Below are 14,555 nucleotides of genomic sequence, written 5' to 3'. Positions count from 1 at the left end.
GACCAGTTTCATTACAATTGGTTAATATAGACAAAAGTTATTAGCATTTTTGTAAATTTTGTTATAACTTTTGACCACAAGGTGGTGCTGGTCCGAAACTTCTCAGGCTCCTTCAGGGCATTGTCCTGATGAACCATACCAAATTTGTGAATTTTGGTCAAACTCATCAGAAGTTATAAGCAAAAACAGCCATTTTTCATATCTCCACTCCAGTAGGTGGCGCTGTGCTGAAACATTGTATGATGCCTCAGGTCATGCTTGTGATGACACATACCAAGTTTGGTCTGAATATGATAAAGCATAGCAGAGATACAGCTTCAAGAGTCATTTTTGCATCATGCCTCAAATTCGTTGCTCTGGTATGCGAAAACGGTTTGACTTATCGACTTGAAATCCATAACTTTTTGTCAGCATGGTCTGAAGATGATACGGTTCAATTTTGGTGAAAATCGGAGCAACGGTCTAGGAGGAGTTCGAAAAAGTAGGTTTTTAAAGAAAAACAATACAGCGGACAGGAAGTTCAGCTGACTATGGAAAGTTTGATATCTATGTTCTCAGCATGACCCAAGGAATCTACTGAAAACAGTTTCATTACAATCGGTTAATATACTCAAAAGTTATTAGCATTTCTGTAAATTTTGTTATAACTTTTGACCACAAGGTGGCGCAGTGCTGAAACTTCTCAGGCTCCTTCAGGGTATTGTGCTGGGGACCCATACCGAGTTTCGTAACGATACGCTAATGCGTTCGTAAAATACAGCATTTTAGCACGAAATTCAAAATAGCCGACGGCCAAAATGTCCGATATGGGAAAATTGGATATCATTTGACTCGGCATGATACCCCGAATCCAACAAGACCAAATTTATGATTTTTGGACAAACCCATCAGAAGTTATAAGCAAAAATATCCATTTTTCATATCTCCGCACCAGTAGGTGGCGCTGAGCCGAAACACTGCATGGTGCCTCAGGTCATGCTTGTGAAGACATGTATCAAGTTTGGTCTGAATATGATAAAGTGTTGCAGAGATACAGCCTTACTTCTATTTTCGCAAGCGCTACGTACAATTCGTTCGTGTGTTTTTCGAAAACGGTTTGAGCAATCGACTTGAATTCCATAACTTTTTGTCACCATGGTCTGAAGATGATCTGGTTTAATTTTCATGAAAATCGGACTAACGGCCTAGGAGGAGTTCGAAAAAGTAGGTTTTTCAGAAAATTCAAAATGGCGGAAAAATTTTCATGACGGAAAATGACGTCATATGATGCAATCGATTCGTCTTGACCCAAGGAATCATAGGAAAAAAGAATTTTGTTTCTAGCCCTTATGGTTCAAAAGTTATTAGCATAAACATAAGTGCAAATTTGGACAGCTGGTGGCGCTAGAGGGATTGAGTTAGAGACTCCAAATTTGCTATGGACAAAGGTCATTCTGTCCTCTAACTGTGTGCCAAATTTCACAACTTTCCCGCAAGCGGTTCTATGGGCTGCCATAGACTTCAAGAGCGGAAGAAGAAGAAGAATAATAATAAGCGTACGGAACGCCAACAATAACAATAGGTGCCTAAGCACCTTCGGTGCTTGGCCCCTAATTAGGATTTTCATTTTCATTCATTCCAGCATTTTAATAAAATGAATCGTTTCTGAATAAGAAAGACTCTTGATTCCCAACCCTATGTAAACCCTTAAGGTGATGATACATGGGGCAACTTTTTGAGCAATTTTGCTGGACAATGTTGCCATCAATGGGCAACCTGGTGAGACACAGGGCAACTAATTAGGGCAACAGACAGCTGGCAGCAACTAATCAGAGAGGATCAAATCTATTGCCAACCCAATAAATACTTTATTATTAAATACTTGTTAGGCACTTTACTTCATCATTTCAAATATTTTCTTCATTTTTATTAAATATAAATGCCTTTCCGATCTGATTTGTGATGGGAAAAGGCAGAAGAGCGAGTTTGGCAAAAGGCAGATTCGAACTTTCATGTGCCATACGCCCTACAGACTATGCCACTACAGATGTTAAACAAAACGTCTCGGTTACGTATGTAACCCTCGTTCCCTGAAGGAGGGAACGGAGACGTACGTCAGTAGTGACCGACGAATTGGGATATCGCTAGAGAGCCCCTATCAGCTTCGAGAGAACTAAAACAAGCCAATGGAATTGGCGTGCGATATTTGCATAATGCGCACCTCCCCTAACAGGTGGATATAAAAAGGGGGGCAGATGCAATCGCACTCTGTTTTTCGCTGAGGAGACAACCGGTGTCCGCACTGCAGCGAGGGTACAGAAACTGTGGCGACGGGACGTACGTCTCCGTTCCCTCCTTCAGGGAACGAGGGTTACATACGTAACCGAGACGTTCCCTTTCAGTCGGTCACGTTCGACGTACGTCAGTAGTGACCGACGAATTGGGATCCCAACTAAAACGCCACAGTTACGAAACCCCTTCCAGTGCCCAGCGCAGGCTCTAGCCGCCCGTCGCACCAAGGGGACGGAGAAGGGGCGAGCTTACGCCGGGAAGTCTACTGCTGTTCCGATATACCCACTAAGTAAACTAGACTACACTGGGGAAGCGAACCCGTAAGGAACGCTGCGGAACCACTACCTACCCAGAGGGGAAGGAATTTACATGGAAAACATATGGACTGGCCCGCAGGGCAGAACGCATATGAGTCCCTGGGATGGCTCCACCTGAGTAGGGGGAGACTCATCTGACAGGAGAAAACAGAAGCTCTGCTAAGGGAAAGACACGGGCTCACCGTAGGGAGTAACCGTGGACAATACACATATGGAATCACTCACGTAGAGGGATTGCAACATATGGAACCCAACCAACAGACAACATCGAAGATGGATGTTGGTCTGGCATCAGACACTCCGCAATGCCCGAGCCGAAGGTGGAGGTGGAGGAACTCGACAGGGTTCACCGAACGGGGAACACGACTGGAGTCAACAGATGCACATATCCTGCCCAGGGGGCGGGAGTGGCATTGCAAGCCGACACGAGCACAGGTTCAACGCGTCTACCGGCTGGTGGAAGCGAGTACACGGGAAGAACCAGCTTACACGTAAGCTAAAAACCCTAGCAAACGTGTTGGGTGTCGCCCAGCCCACAGCTCTACAATCTGTCAGCGAGGCGCCATGAGCCAGCGCCCAGGAAGAGGCCACTCAGGTGGAGTGGGCTCTCAACCCGAACGGGCAAGGCACGCCCTGGGAACATAAGCCAGGGCGATGGCATCCACTAACCAGTGGGCCATCCTCTGCTTGGAGACAGCCTTTCCCTTCTGCTGGTCTCCGTAACAGACAAAGAGCTGATCTGAGGTCCTAAGCTTCAAGTTCTATCCACGTAAACACGCAGGGCGTGAACTGGAAAGAGCGAAGCTAGGGCTGGGTCTGCCTCCTCCGAAGGCAGCGCTTGCAGGTTCACTACCTGATCTCTGAAGGGAGTGGTAGGAACCTTGGGCACATATCCAGGCCGGGGTCTCAGGAAGACGTGAGAATCCCCAGGCCCAAATTCCAGGCACGATTCGTCGACCGAAAATGCATGCAGGTCCCCTACCCTCTTAACATGAGGCCAATGCAACCAGGAGGACGGTCTAAGAGACAGTACTTTTACCTCGATTAATTGCAAAGGCTCAAGGGATGACGCCGAAGTTAGCTAAGAACTAAGGTGAGATCCCTAGAGGGTAAGGAGGGTGGGCAAGGAGGAATCAGTCCCCTCGCCCCCCTCAGGAACCTGATGGTCAGACCGTGTTTCCCCAGGGCTTGCCATCAACTGCATGGAGATGTGCAGCGAAGCGGTAACATACACCTTGAGGGTGGAGGGAGACAGCCTTCGCTCCAAGCCCTCTTGCAGGAAGGAAAGCACAGATCTGACCGAGCATGATCGGGGGTCCTCTCGTCTTGCGAGAGGAGCACCATTCAACGAATAGGTTCGACTTCAACGCATAGAGGCTCCTCGTGAAGGAGCTCTAGCGGAAGTGATGGTGTCTACGACCGCCTGCGGGAGATCACCCAGAACCTCCGCATCCCGTCCAGGGACCACACGTGGAGGTTCCACAGGTCGGGACGCGGGTGCCATAGGAAGCCCCATCTCTGAGTCAGGAGGTCCTTCCTCAGAGGAATCGGCCAAGGAGGGGCTGTCGTGAGGAGCATTAGGTCCGAAACCCGGGTCCGAGTGACCAATATGGAGCCACTAACAAGACCTGCTCCTCATCCTCCCTGACCTAGCACAGGAGCTGTGCGAGAAGGCTCACTGGGGGAAAACGCATATTGCGTAGGCCCCGGGGCCAGCTGAGTGCCAGGGTATCCGTGCCGAGCGACTCGCCGGTCAGGGAAAACCACTGGCCGAGGGCAGTTCCTGGGGAGGCAACAGGACTACCTGGGCCTCGCCGAAGTAGTGCCAGATCAGCTGGACCGCCTGGGGATGGAGCCGCCACTTGCCCGCAAGTGGAGGCTGCCGTAAGAGCTCGTAGGCTGCACGGTTAAGCACACCTGGGACATGAGTGGCCTGAAGCGACCTCAGATGCTTCTGACTCCATAGCAAGAGATGGCAGGCGAGTTGCGATATGCGACGGGAGCGTAGACCAGCCTGATGGTTGATGTACGCAATGGCCGCCGTGCTTGTCCGAGCGGACCAGTACATGCTTGTCTGACAGCAGCTCCTTGAAGCGGCCCAGTGCAAGACATACTGCTAGCAACTCGAGGCAATTGATATGCCAATGCAGTCGAGGCCCCGTCCAAGACCCGAACCGCATGCCCGTTGTACATGGCCCCCCATCCGGTGGTAGAGGCATCTGTGTGGACCACAGCGTCCAAGGGGTACTCCCGCCCGCAGGAACAAAGGGTCCGACCACCGGATGAGGGTAGGGCGGCAGCGCCGTGTCACGAGGACACTGAGCGTGCTGCGCTGCCATGGCCATCTCGGGACCCAGTCGCGGAGCCGGTGTTGAGCGGCCTCATATGGAGCAACCTGAGCGGCGAAACGCGGCTGCAGATGCCACATGCCCCAGGAGCCTCTGAAGTCTTTCAGTGGGGCCGCCATCCTGCGCTTGAGCGAACTCAGGCAGTTCAACACCGACTGGACGCGCTCCTCAGAGAGGCGCACAATCCAGGCGACCAAGTCTAGCTCAAGACTGAGAAAAGAGATCCTCTGCCCGGGGGCGAGTTTACTCTTGTCCCAGCTGACCCAAAGACCCAACAGGCTGAGGTGAGCTAAACCATCTCCCTGTGTACGCACAACTGCTTCGCGAGCTGGCCAGGAACAACCAGTCGTCGAGGCAGTCGAGAATGCGAACGCCCTGTTCCTTGAGGGGAACAATGGCCACCTCCGCAACCGTGTAAGGCGTGGAGCGACAGGGCCAGCCCGAAGGGTAGGAGTTTGTACTGACATGCTCGACCCGAGCGCAGAATCGAGACATGAAAGTATGCATCCTTCAGGTCGAATGCTGCAAACCAAACCCCGGGACGGACGCACTCGAAAATGCGCTTCTGCATGAGCACCTTAAACGGCAGCCTGAAGGTACCGGTTCAAGACGCGCAGATCCAGGATTGGCCATAGCCCACCGCCCTTTAGGGTACAATGAAGTAGGGCTGAACCTGACTTCAATTCGGCTGGAGGGACCGGCTCGATTGTATCCCTCGCCAGGAGGACAGCAATCTCCACTCGGAGAACAGGTGCAATGTCCAACGACACCTAAGTGGAGTGGACACCCCTGGACGCCGGAGGACACCGGGCGAAATGAATCGCATAGCCAAGTCTGATAGTACGCATGAGCCAGCGGAACGGGCTGGGGGCACTAACCAGGCCTCTAGACACCGAGCCAGCAGAACCAAACGCACCACAGACGTACCGGGGGTGGGGCAGCGAACCAGAGTACGGGGACCCGACTCGGGCGGCGTGGTAGCGGCCCAGAGTGTGATCAGACTCTGCTGGCGAGGTGAGAGGGGGCTGGGAGTAGCAACGCGGGGCGCTGCACATCGCCAGCCACACTCTTGGGACGTAGAGGATCGGAAAACAGTTCTTAGTGGGTACCGCTGGACTCCGGAGAGCCAGCGGCGGAACAGACCAATTCTCCACCCGGCCCTCCTCCGGGGAGAAAGAACCGTTTACGTCAGCTCCAGGTCGCCATATCTCCAGGACCGTCTCCCGCTAGTCAGGTGACTGCGGGTTGAGCGGGCTGGGTTCAAGGCCAGTTTGTGAGATGAGCGCATCGAGAAAGCACACTTTGACGACGGCACATCCCAGCAAGACTCGCCAGGGGTGTTTCTGGACCACCATGGTGGACATTGTCTGGCCAGGGGCCTGCGCTTTGATTTGCATCCTGCGTAGCTCAACCCCGACTCAGAACTACCCACATGCAATGAGTGCTTTGACCTACTGCAGACTTGCCAGGGGCCAAGACTCATGCAGGGCAGAGGTGGTGTGCCCGTAGCACTGCCACCCCACCCTAGGGGGTAGTGAGAGAAAAAACTTGTAGTGCAGATTATGACCCTCTTGGCGTTCCATATTAATGCCAAAAAAGGCCACAAACTGCCAAGTTTTTTCATGCACATCCGGGCTAAGCCAGGGGGCGCGGCAAGGCGAGTACGCGTCGCACGACACCCCCAGGGGCCCGGGAAAGCATGGTTGCCAAGTCTGAATCCGATTCAGCATGAGCACGCCACAACCGTGGGACGCTCAGCCTCATCTTCATGTTCAGAGCCCAACAATACTCTCTCCAATGTAGCAGTCGACATCTGATCCTCTGCTGGAGCCCTGACTAAGATGTTAGGTCCTCCATATTTATTTTAAGGAGGACCAGCAACACATGCAGAAGCTACCAGCCATGTTGGACAGTGAACGTGGCCGCCCAACTGGACGACACACGGCACCCTGGGCACCGACGTGGCCATGTATCTAAACATGATCCACCCACGAACATAGTCACAACATGTTTGCGATGCACTAGAGGAGTGGGGGGCCCACGGAGAATGAGTCGGCGGGTATTGCCCCACTGTGATCCTCTGGTCACCCAGGCTTATTAACCAAAGTAGCACTTTTCTGATTCAGAAAAATTAACCTCATTAAAGGCAGCCGAGTCTCGACCGTGCATCTAGAGCGCCAGACAGCGCGCAGGGTTGCGCGCTGTCAGCCGGCAATTCGACGGCACACGGCGCGCTGAGCGCTCAAGCCCTTACGAGAAAGGCGAGCAAACAACGCGCCGACGTGGCCATATTTCCATAAGAAAATATGACCACCCACAAACACAGTCTCAGCACGCTAAGCAGACATGAGAGAAAGTGATCGTGGCCGTCAGAGAGGATAGGAAACGACCGCCTCCAGAAACGCACAGACAGAATGACATCTTGAAAAAGACGCAGTGTCTGTCTGTGAAGCTCTTTTAGAAGGGGAAACTTCAGCTCTTTTGTGTCGAGACACACAGGGAGCGTCACGACGTGTTTAGAAAAACACAGGAGGAACCAGACCAAATCGCAGACCAACCAGTGGAATTACAGCGGAACGCTGGGAAAACATTGGATGTTTCCACCCGGCTCACTCCAACTCGCGACCTCGCTGCAGGCGTCGTCACACCAACACAAGCGCCGAAACTTCTTCAGAGGCTTGAAGTTCAAACAGCCGCAGGACACCAGGTAGGCTCCGAAGCGAAAGACAGAGTGCGATTGCATCTGCCCCCCTTTTTATATCCACCTGTTAGGGGAGGTGCGCATTATGCAAATATCGCACGCCAATTCCATTGGCTTGTTTTAGTTCTCTCGAAGCTGATAGGGGCTCTCTAGCGATATCCCAATTCGTCGGTCACTACTGACGTACGTCGAACGTGACCGACTGAAAGGGAACGTCTTTTTTTAGTATTTAACTGAAAACGTTCAATGGTTAAATTACACATTAAATTGGATTCCCTGTTTTGGGTTGACATATGACAACTTACCAGCATAAAAAGATATAAGCTCACTCTCCTTTTCTTCGCTCCACTGCTGCTGAGAGGCCGCCATCTTGTTTTATTTATTTATTTTTTAAATCTCCAAGCCAGTCACATGATTAGCTGCTAGCATTCTGATTGGAGGATCTCAAAAAATTGGCCACGAGCGATCTGAAATGAATTGAATTTCTCCAGATAGAAATTTGTCAAAGGGAAAGTGCCCAAGCAACATTGCTCAAAAAGTTGCCCCGTTTATCATCAACTTTAGGCTTTTTGTATATAACTAACAATATTAAAAAAATGTATTGTAACGGTGTATTTTAGTACCTGTGCTGAATTATACAGTGCCTATTATGGGCTCAGTGGCTTTGGGTGCAATCAACACAGGTAAAAGAAGGGAATGAGATAGAGCACTGAAAAACAGCAAACATAACAATTGATTTAATGAAACGATTTAAATGATCCAGTATGTGTCTTGTCGAAAATGGCTGAGAAGTGTTCATTAAAAGCTGGCTGAGTGAACTGTCAGCATCACGTCTGATAAAATTACCATACATTAGCGCACTTACCTTGTTTTGTATGATTAATGAAGAGCGTTGGCACTTGCACTCTAAACGGCTGTACTGGGGCTAGTTTTAATCAGCCATCGGCGTGCAGAGTGAACACAGAACTATAACAGCCACTTTTAAACAAGCGGGGCTGGAATGGGCTAAGATCACTTCTCTTTCCATATTTAAGAGAAAAGGGTACACTAGAAGGAGATGCAGCACATGCACAAACCAAACACAAACATTTACACACCCTCATATAAACACACACGAATAACCAGAGAGTTGGTTTTTTGTACTCACATCTGAATTAAAGCGAAGCTGACAGATGTTGCAAGAAATAACTAGCTTTTTCTTGGGAGGAATGGAGACTCCAAATGTGTGGTTGATTACCGCTTTCTGGACGGGGTCCATCTGTAAGACAAAGAGCAGAGGAACATTTAGGGTGCTTTCACACTAGAGATTTTGGGGTGGACCAGAGTCTGTTTGTCGTCAGAGTGTGAATCGTTTGGCTGATGTGAAAGGGGTTTTCTAGACTCGGGTGTACATAGTCTACTTAAAAAAATAAAAATAAATAAAAAATTTGGTTTGGGGTACAGTTTGCAATTGGTATAAAGGTAATATGTCCAATTTGTGGACATTAAATGCTATTAATAATGTTTCATTTGCATGTTTTCATGCTTCTGGTCAAACTGTCATACAAAGCACTGCTCATAACTAGCAAGGATACAATAAATTTATCAAAAGTGACAGTAATACATTCATAATGTTACAAAAAAATCTATTTCATATAAACGCTGTTCTTTTAAACTTTTCAAGGAATCCTGTATATATATATATATATATACACACAGCTATGGAAAAAATTAAGAGACCACTTAACATTGATTTCTGAACTTGGAGTGGTCTCTTAATTTTTTCCATAGCTGTATATATATATATATAGTTTTTACTGTATTTTTTATCAAAGCAGACTTGGTGAGTAAAAGAGACCTTTAAAACATTTCAAAATATTACCAACCCCAAAATGTAACAACAACAATAATAATGATCATTTTTATATATGCTTCAGATAACTGAGGAATACAGGAGCAATTGACAGCATAAAAAAAAGAGATTTGTATCATGTAAACCTAAAGACTCAATTTCATGTCAATTTTGTGGCAGTAGATTTGGCTTTCCATCTCTGCTTAACAGCTGCTTCTATTTCAATGCACCCACAGGATGCAAGTGCCTGTGTTCTTTGCACGTAAAGTTTGGTACATTCAAAGTGACACAAACATGAATAAAACAGTGAAGCCTTGTTACAGTGGTACACAGCTGCTGCTAGTACTCACAATGAAGTAAGCAAGGAGACATTGAACTTAGTATGAAAATATCATTAGAATGAGAGTCAGAGAGACATGAATCAGACACACACAGAGTGTCCTCTGCATTAGTCAGTCTCCACAACCCTGAACACTAGATGGAAAGGAGAGCAATAAGGATCCCAAGCTGCAGGCAAGACAGCTGTTTAATGGTGAGAATCAATGGCAGCCTTGCTGGTCTCCTGGGCTCAACCTGATAGAAATAGATACTCTGATTACCGAACCAAGGAGGATGAAGACAGGAAAGCAAAATCTGAACACTGCCACATAAACACAAGAAAGCAACCAAGCACCTTTGTGGATTTGATAAATTGCAGCTTCTGAAGTTATGCCAGCTTGTTATCCTTTAATCAAACAAATAATTTGAAATCCAAGCAAACAAAAGCCTTTTATAAACCTTTTACAAATATGCACTCATTTTCTCCAATTAAGTCCTGAATGCTCATAATGTGACAGGAAAATGACAACAAATACGCTTTATTACTGCAACCCCAAGAATAGCTTGGTTTTCAACATTCACAGGCATGTTTTAAAATCAAATGAAGATTTTTTTTCTTCGGTCTCTTGTGTGTTGAATAAAAACCTCCAAACAAAAGACTTCTATTTGAGAACAACCGTGGCTTGTCTGTAAGGGGCAGTGCACAAAACATAGACTTCTATAAGTAAAGTAAAGTAAAGTGACATGTGAAGGCCAAGTATGGTTTCTGCTGGTATTGAGAATTGAACCCACAACCTTTGGGTAACCAGTCTGACTCTCTAACCATTAGGCCACAACTGCCCTAGATAAACTGAATCAATAATAAATTGTAAATGAGCTCAGCATTATGCAAAAAAAAAAATATTCAGATTTTCTAGATTAAGTGGTAAAGTAAGTGGGATATATTAAAATATAACGTATGGCTTCGGCAGGTATGTATAATGATACTAAGCCGGACAGCGGGTGCCTAAGCCCTCTTCAGCTCTCCAGCGTCCCCCAGCTTTCCAATGTAAATCTGTGGTAAAAAATGGAACTGCAGCACACTCTAATTGAGACCCATTGGGCAGATTTGGGGCTTGTTTTCATGTTATCTAACATATCTTGCATATATTAGTCTGTATCAGGTCAGTAACTAGTTAGCATGCCTGTTCTTCCTATGCAGAATATAGTTCCTTTGTTTTTGTTTTATGTTTGTTCTGAGAATAGACAAGACTTTCTTTTCCTCCATTCCTCCATAACTCGTAATATTCTAAAACAACATTCTGAGGCAATAAATACTACATTATGGCAATTATTAGATCGCTTTCTATGCGTGTGTCGTGTGTACTTAAAGCCTGTCAATCAAAATTATAGCACCACCCTCAGGCTGAATAAGGCAAGGACTCTAGACATCTGACAAAAGTGTGTCTGTGTCTTCAGCGATTAGAATATGAAGTTTACAAAACGTTTAACATAATCTGGAGCTAAAACCCAGAATCTGCTCTACCTAATTTCACAGTCAGGAGCAGCTACTTTTTGATGATTTGAAAAAAGCACAAGTTAAAAAAACAATAGCTTTTTCCTGTAAAGCACAAAAGGATCATTTTAAAGAATCTTTGTGCATCTCATTTCCATAGTTCACAGTGAATGTTTCCACTTGCCACAACTGAATGTTAAGGTGCAGTTTACACCACCTGTCAAAAGTGTGGGGTTGGTAAGATTTCTTATGCTGTCTTAAAAAATATTCAAAAAATGTATTATAAATTTTCAGCATCATGACTTCAGTGTCTTCAGTGTCACATGATCCTTCTGAAATCATTCTAATATGCCTATATTGTTTTTATAGTATGCCTATATTGTGCTCAAGAAAAAAAAATCTTATTATCTATGCTGAAAACATTTGTGCTGCTTAATATTTCTGTGGAAACTATGACATGTTTTTTTTTTTTCTCAGAATACTTGGATGAATAGAAAGTTCAAAAGAACAGCATTTATTTGAAACAGAAATCTTTTGTAAAAAAAAAAATGTATATACTGCCATTTGTAATTAATTTAATGTGTACTTTCTGAATAAAAACATGAATTTCTTAAAAAAAATAATGTTAATTAATTAAATTAAATTAATTAATGACCTCAAACTTTCAAACAGTATTGTTAGTAGAATAGATGAGATTTGAGAGCTGGACAGAAATAAAAGATTTTCAGTGAATAACAACTGTAACAGTAAACAGTGTCCCTGTTCAATTAATTTATACATAAAATACTTTAATTTAACAAATAAAAATATGCCAAAAAATTGCAATTCTTAAAGTTTCAGCAGAAATAATCAGAAATATTGGTAAGGATTATTCAGTAGGTTCTAACTGTGGTAGGGACACATTCCCATTCTGTCCCAAATCTATGCTCATGGATCTGAGAATTTAATGAGACAAGAAAATAAACGGACAAAATTTAACAAGCTCCGAAAAATGTGCTGTGCAGCATCCAATAGGATTACGCACAGTGTTTCACTACTTCTCGAAGCCATGCATGAAACCCTGGCACGAGAGAGCTGACTTCTGAGTTTGCCTCCAAGTAATTTAACCATTTCACACACTCACTACAGCCGTCTCTCTTAGCAGGAAGGCATTTCATAGCTCACTTGAAATACAATACAAAAAAAATAAAAAAAATAAATTGTATATTCAACACAATTCTGGCATATTTTACCTGGAGCAAATGGAGAGTGTCCATAGTGCACTTTTGTGTGAAATCACAACTGAGAGAGGAGTCCAGTGGAGAGAGAGATGGACAGAAACGTGGTGTGGCTTGTGCTCCGGCAACAATGCACTGGAGGTTTGTTCTCACGGCAACACCTCTCTCTCTCTCTCTCTCTCTGTCTCTCTCTCTCTCCCTCTCTCCCCATCTCTTGAAAACACACACGCACGCTCTCTTGCTGTCACCCTGCCTGCCTGCTGATCCTCGCATCTCAGGCTGATTAGCTCTGAATAACTGATGAGCTTGGGTAAACAGGAGTCAACTCTACACCGCAAATTCTGTTCACTCCTGATAAGAGTTCGTATGAACTCGGTCCATTAAGAATTTACATCAATCACCCTTCAGGTCGGATGGATTACACCCAAAGTCTTGACTTTATTTAACTTAAATGTATGTTTGGAATTTCACATTAACTATCTAAGATGTTTCACTTAATGACGTCTCAAGCCCAGTTTACAGTGACAGCAATTAAATTACTGGATCACTGGAGGTCTGCAAGTGCCTGTGCTACTGGTTTCTAGTATTGACAGCTTTGCCAATGTATAGAATATGTATACAATATAATCAACGCTTTCAAGGTCCAGAAAGGAATTAAAGACATTGTTAAAACAATCGATGTGACTGCAGTTGTTCAACCTTAATGTTATGAAGCAATGAGAAATGAGGTTTCATTTACAAAGTTTGGGAGGAGCAGGTTCAGATAATTAACCTAATAAGCACATGTGGATAGCATTCAGTTAATCAACTCAACCAACGACAAGAGATATAAATACAGCAGACTTACCTTTTTACCATTTGACAGTTTATCAGCATCTCTCCTCACTTCTAGTTCTATCAATTTTTACCACAACTGGGGGGAGTATTCTGGGTTTGGGCCAAAATTCCGAGCTCTCCCGGACAGCACGGCAAATACGCATAATATATATATTTAATTATATGTAGATACATGTGAATACTTTTTGTGCACAAAAACAAAACAAAAATAACGACTTTATTCAACAATAGCTTCTCTTCTGTGTCATTCTCATATGTTGTTTACGTTCAGCGCTTCCAGGTTCTACGTCAGAACGCCGACTCATTATTGACTGGCTCCTGTGTCAGCATCACACACATGCGTCATGCTGCTCACATGTGCAGCTTTGGCCAATGCTGAGCTGGCATTCGGACGTAAACACGGAAACCTTCACTGCGTCACCTGCATACGGATAATGACAGGGAAGATAAGAGATTGTTGAGTAAAGTTGTTATTTTTGTTTTGATTTTTCAATACAAAAAGTATTCCCGTCACTTCATAATATTAAGGTTGAACCACTGCAGACACGTCAACGGTTTTAAAAATGTCTTTACTGGACCTTGAACGTATTGATTATATTGCTGTTTATGGACAAGTCATATACCTCTCGGATTTCATCAAAAATATCTTAATTTGTGTTCCATTAATTGAAACACAAATTAACGTTAATTTTATTTTTAATTTATTTATAAAAAAAAAAAAAAAAAATGAGTTAATGACAGAAATTTCATTTTTGGGTACTAAAATGTACCCTTTTTTGTTTTGTTTTTTTAAACAGTGGTTTACTGAACAAATTGTGTTTTTGTCTTTAAATATATTAAATTAAATTATAACTAAAAGTTTCTTAAGGATAAAAAAAAAATATATATATCTCTGCTAATGCTTTAAACTATGTTGGGAGCCATTAATTGAATATTATGCTACTATATTATTAAAGGTTAACAACTGAGCCCAAACTATTAATTTCAATTGCTTGCAATTGCTTTCTAAATTAAATTGCTTTTTATTTTTAGATAAAATTATCAACACTCAAATAACAAATTGTATGCAAACATGTAAGCTGCACCCAAGGCAGTTTTTGCATTAACTTCTAAATGTTTTTACTCCAATTCGTTGTTGAAATATAATCATTTCTACAAAGTGGCTGTCATATTCACAACAGATTTATTTAAACATTCATTAAATAGCCTAATCAGGACAT

At 44.5% G+C, this 14,555-nt stretch overlaps 1 protein-coding gene across 4 annotated transcripts in view; it reads right to left on the bottom strand.

The window, feature by feature from the left end:
• znf385b (zinc finger protein 385B) overlaps positions 1–14,555 on the bottom strand; it is a 162,292-nt gene that overhangs the window by 23,325 nt on the left and 124,412 nt on the right. For all 4 annotated transcript variants that reach the window (XM_067409406.1, XM_067409408.1, XM_067409409.1 and 1 more), the window contains one exon: positions 8,785–8,895. In XM_067409406.1, coding sequence (XP_067265507.1) covers positions 8,785–8,895 — 111 coding nt within the window. The remainder of the gene's footprint in view (positions 1–8,784; positions 8,896–14,555) is intronic.

The sequence above is a fragment of the Chanodichthys erythropterus genome, chromosome 14 (genome assembly GCF_024489055.1).
Source record: "Chanodichthys erythropterus isolate Z2021 chromosome 14, ASM2448905v1, whole genome shotgun sequence".
Classification (NCBI taxonomy): Eukaryota; Metazoa; Chordata; class Actinopteri; order Cypriniformes; family Xenocyprididae; genus Chanodichthys; species Chanodichthys erythropterus.
This window is presented reverse-complemented; position numbering and strand designations above follow the sequence as displayed.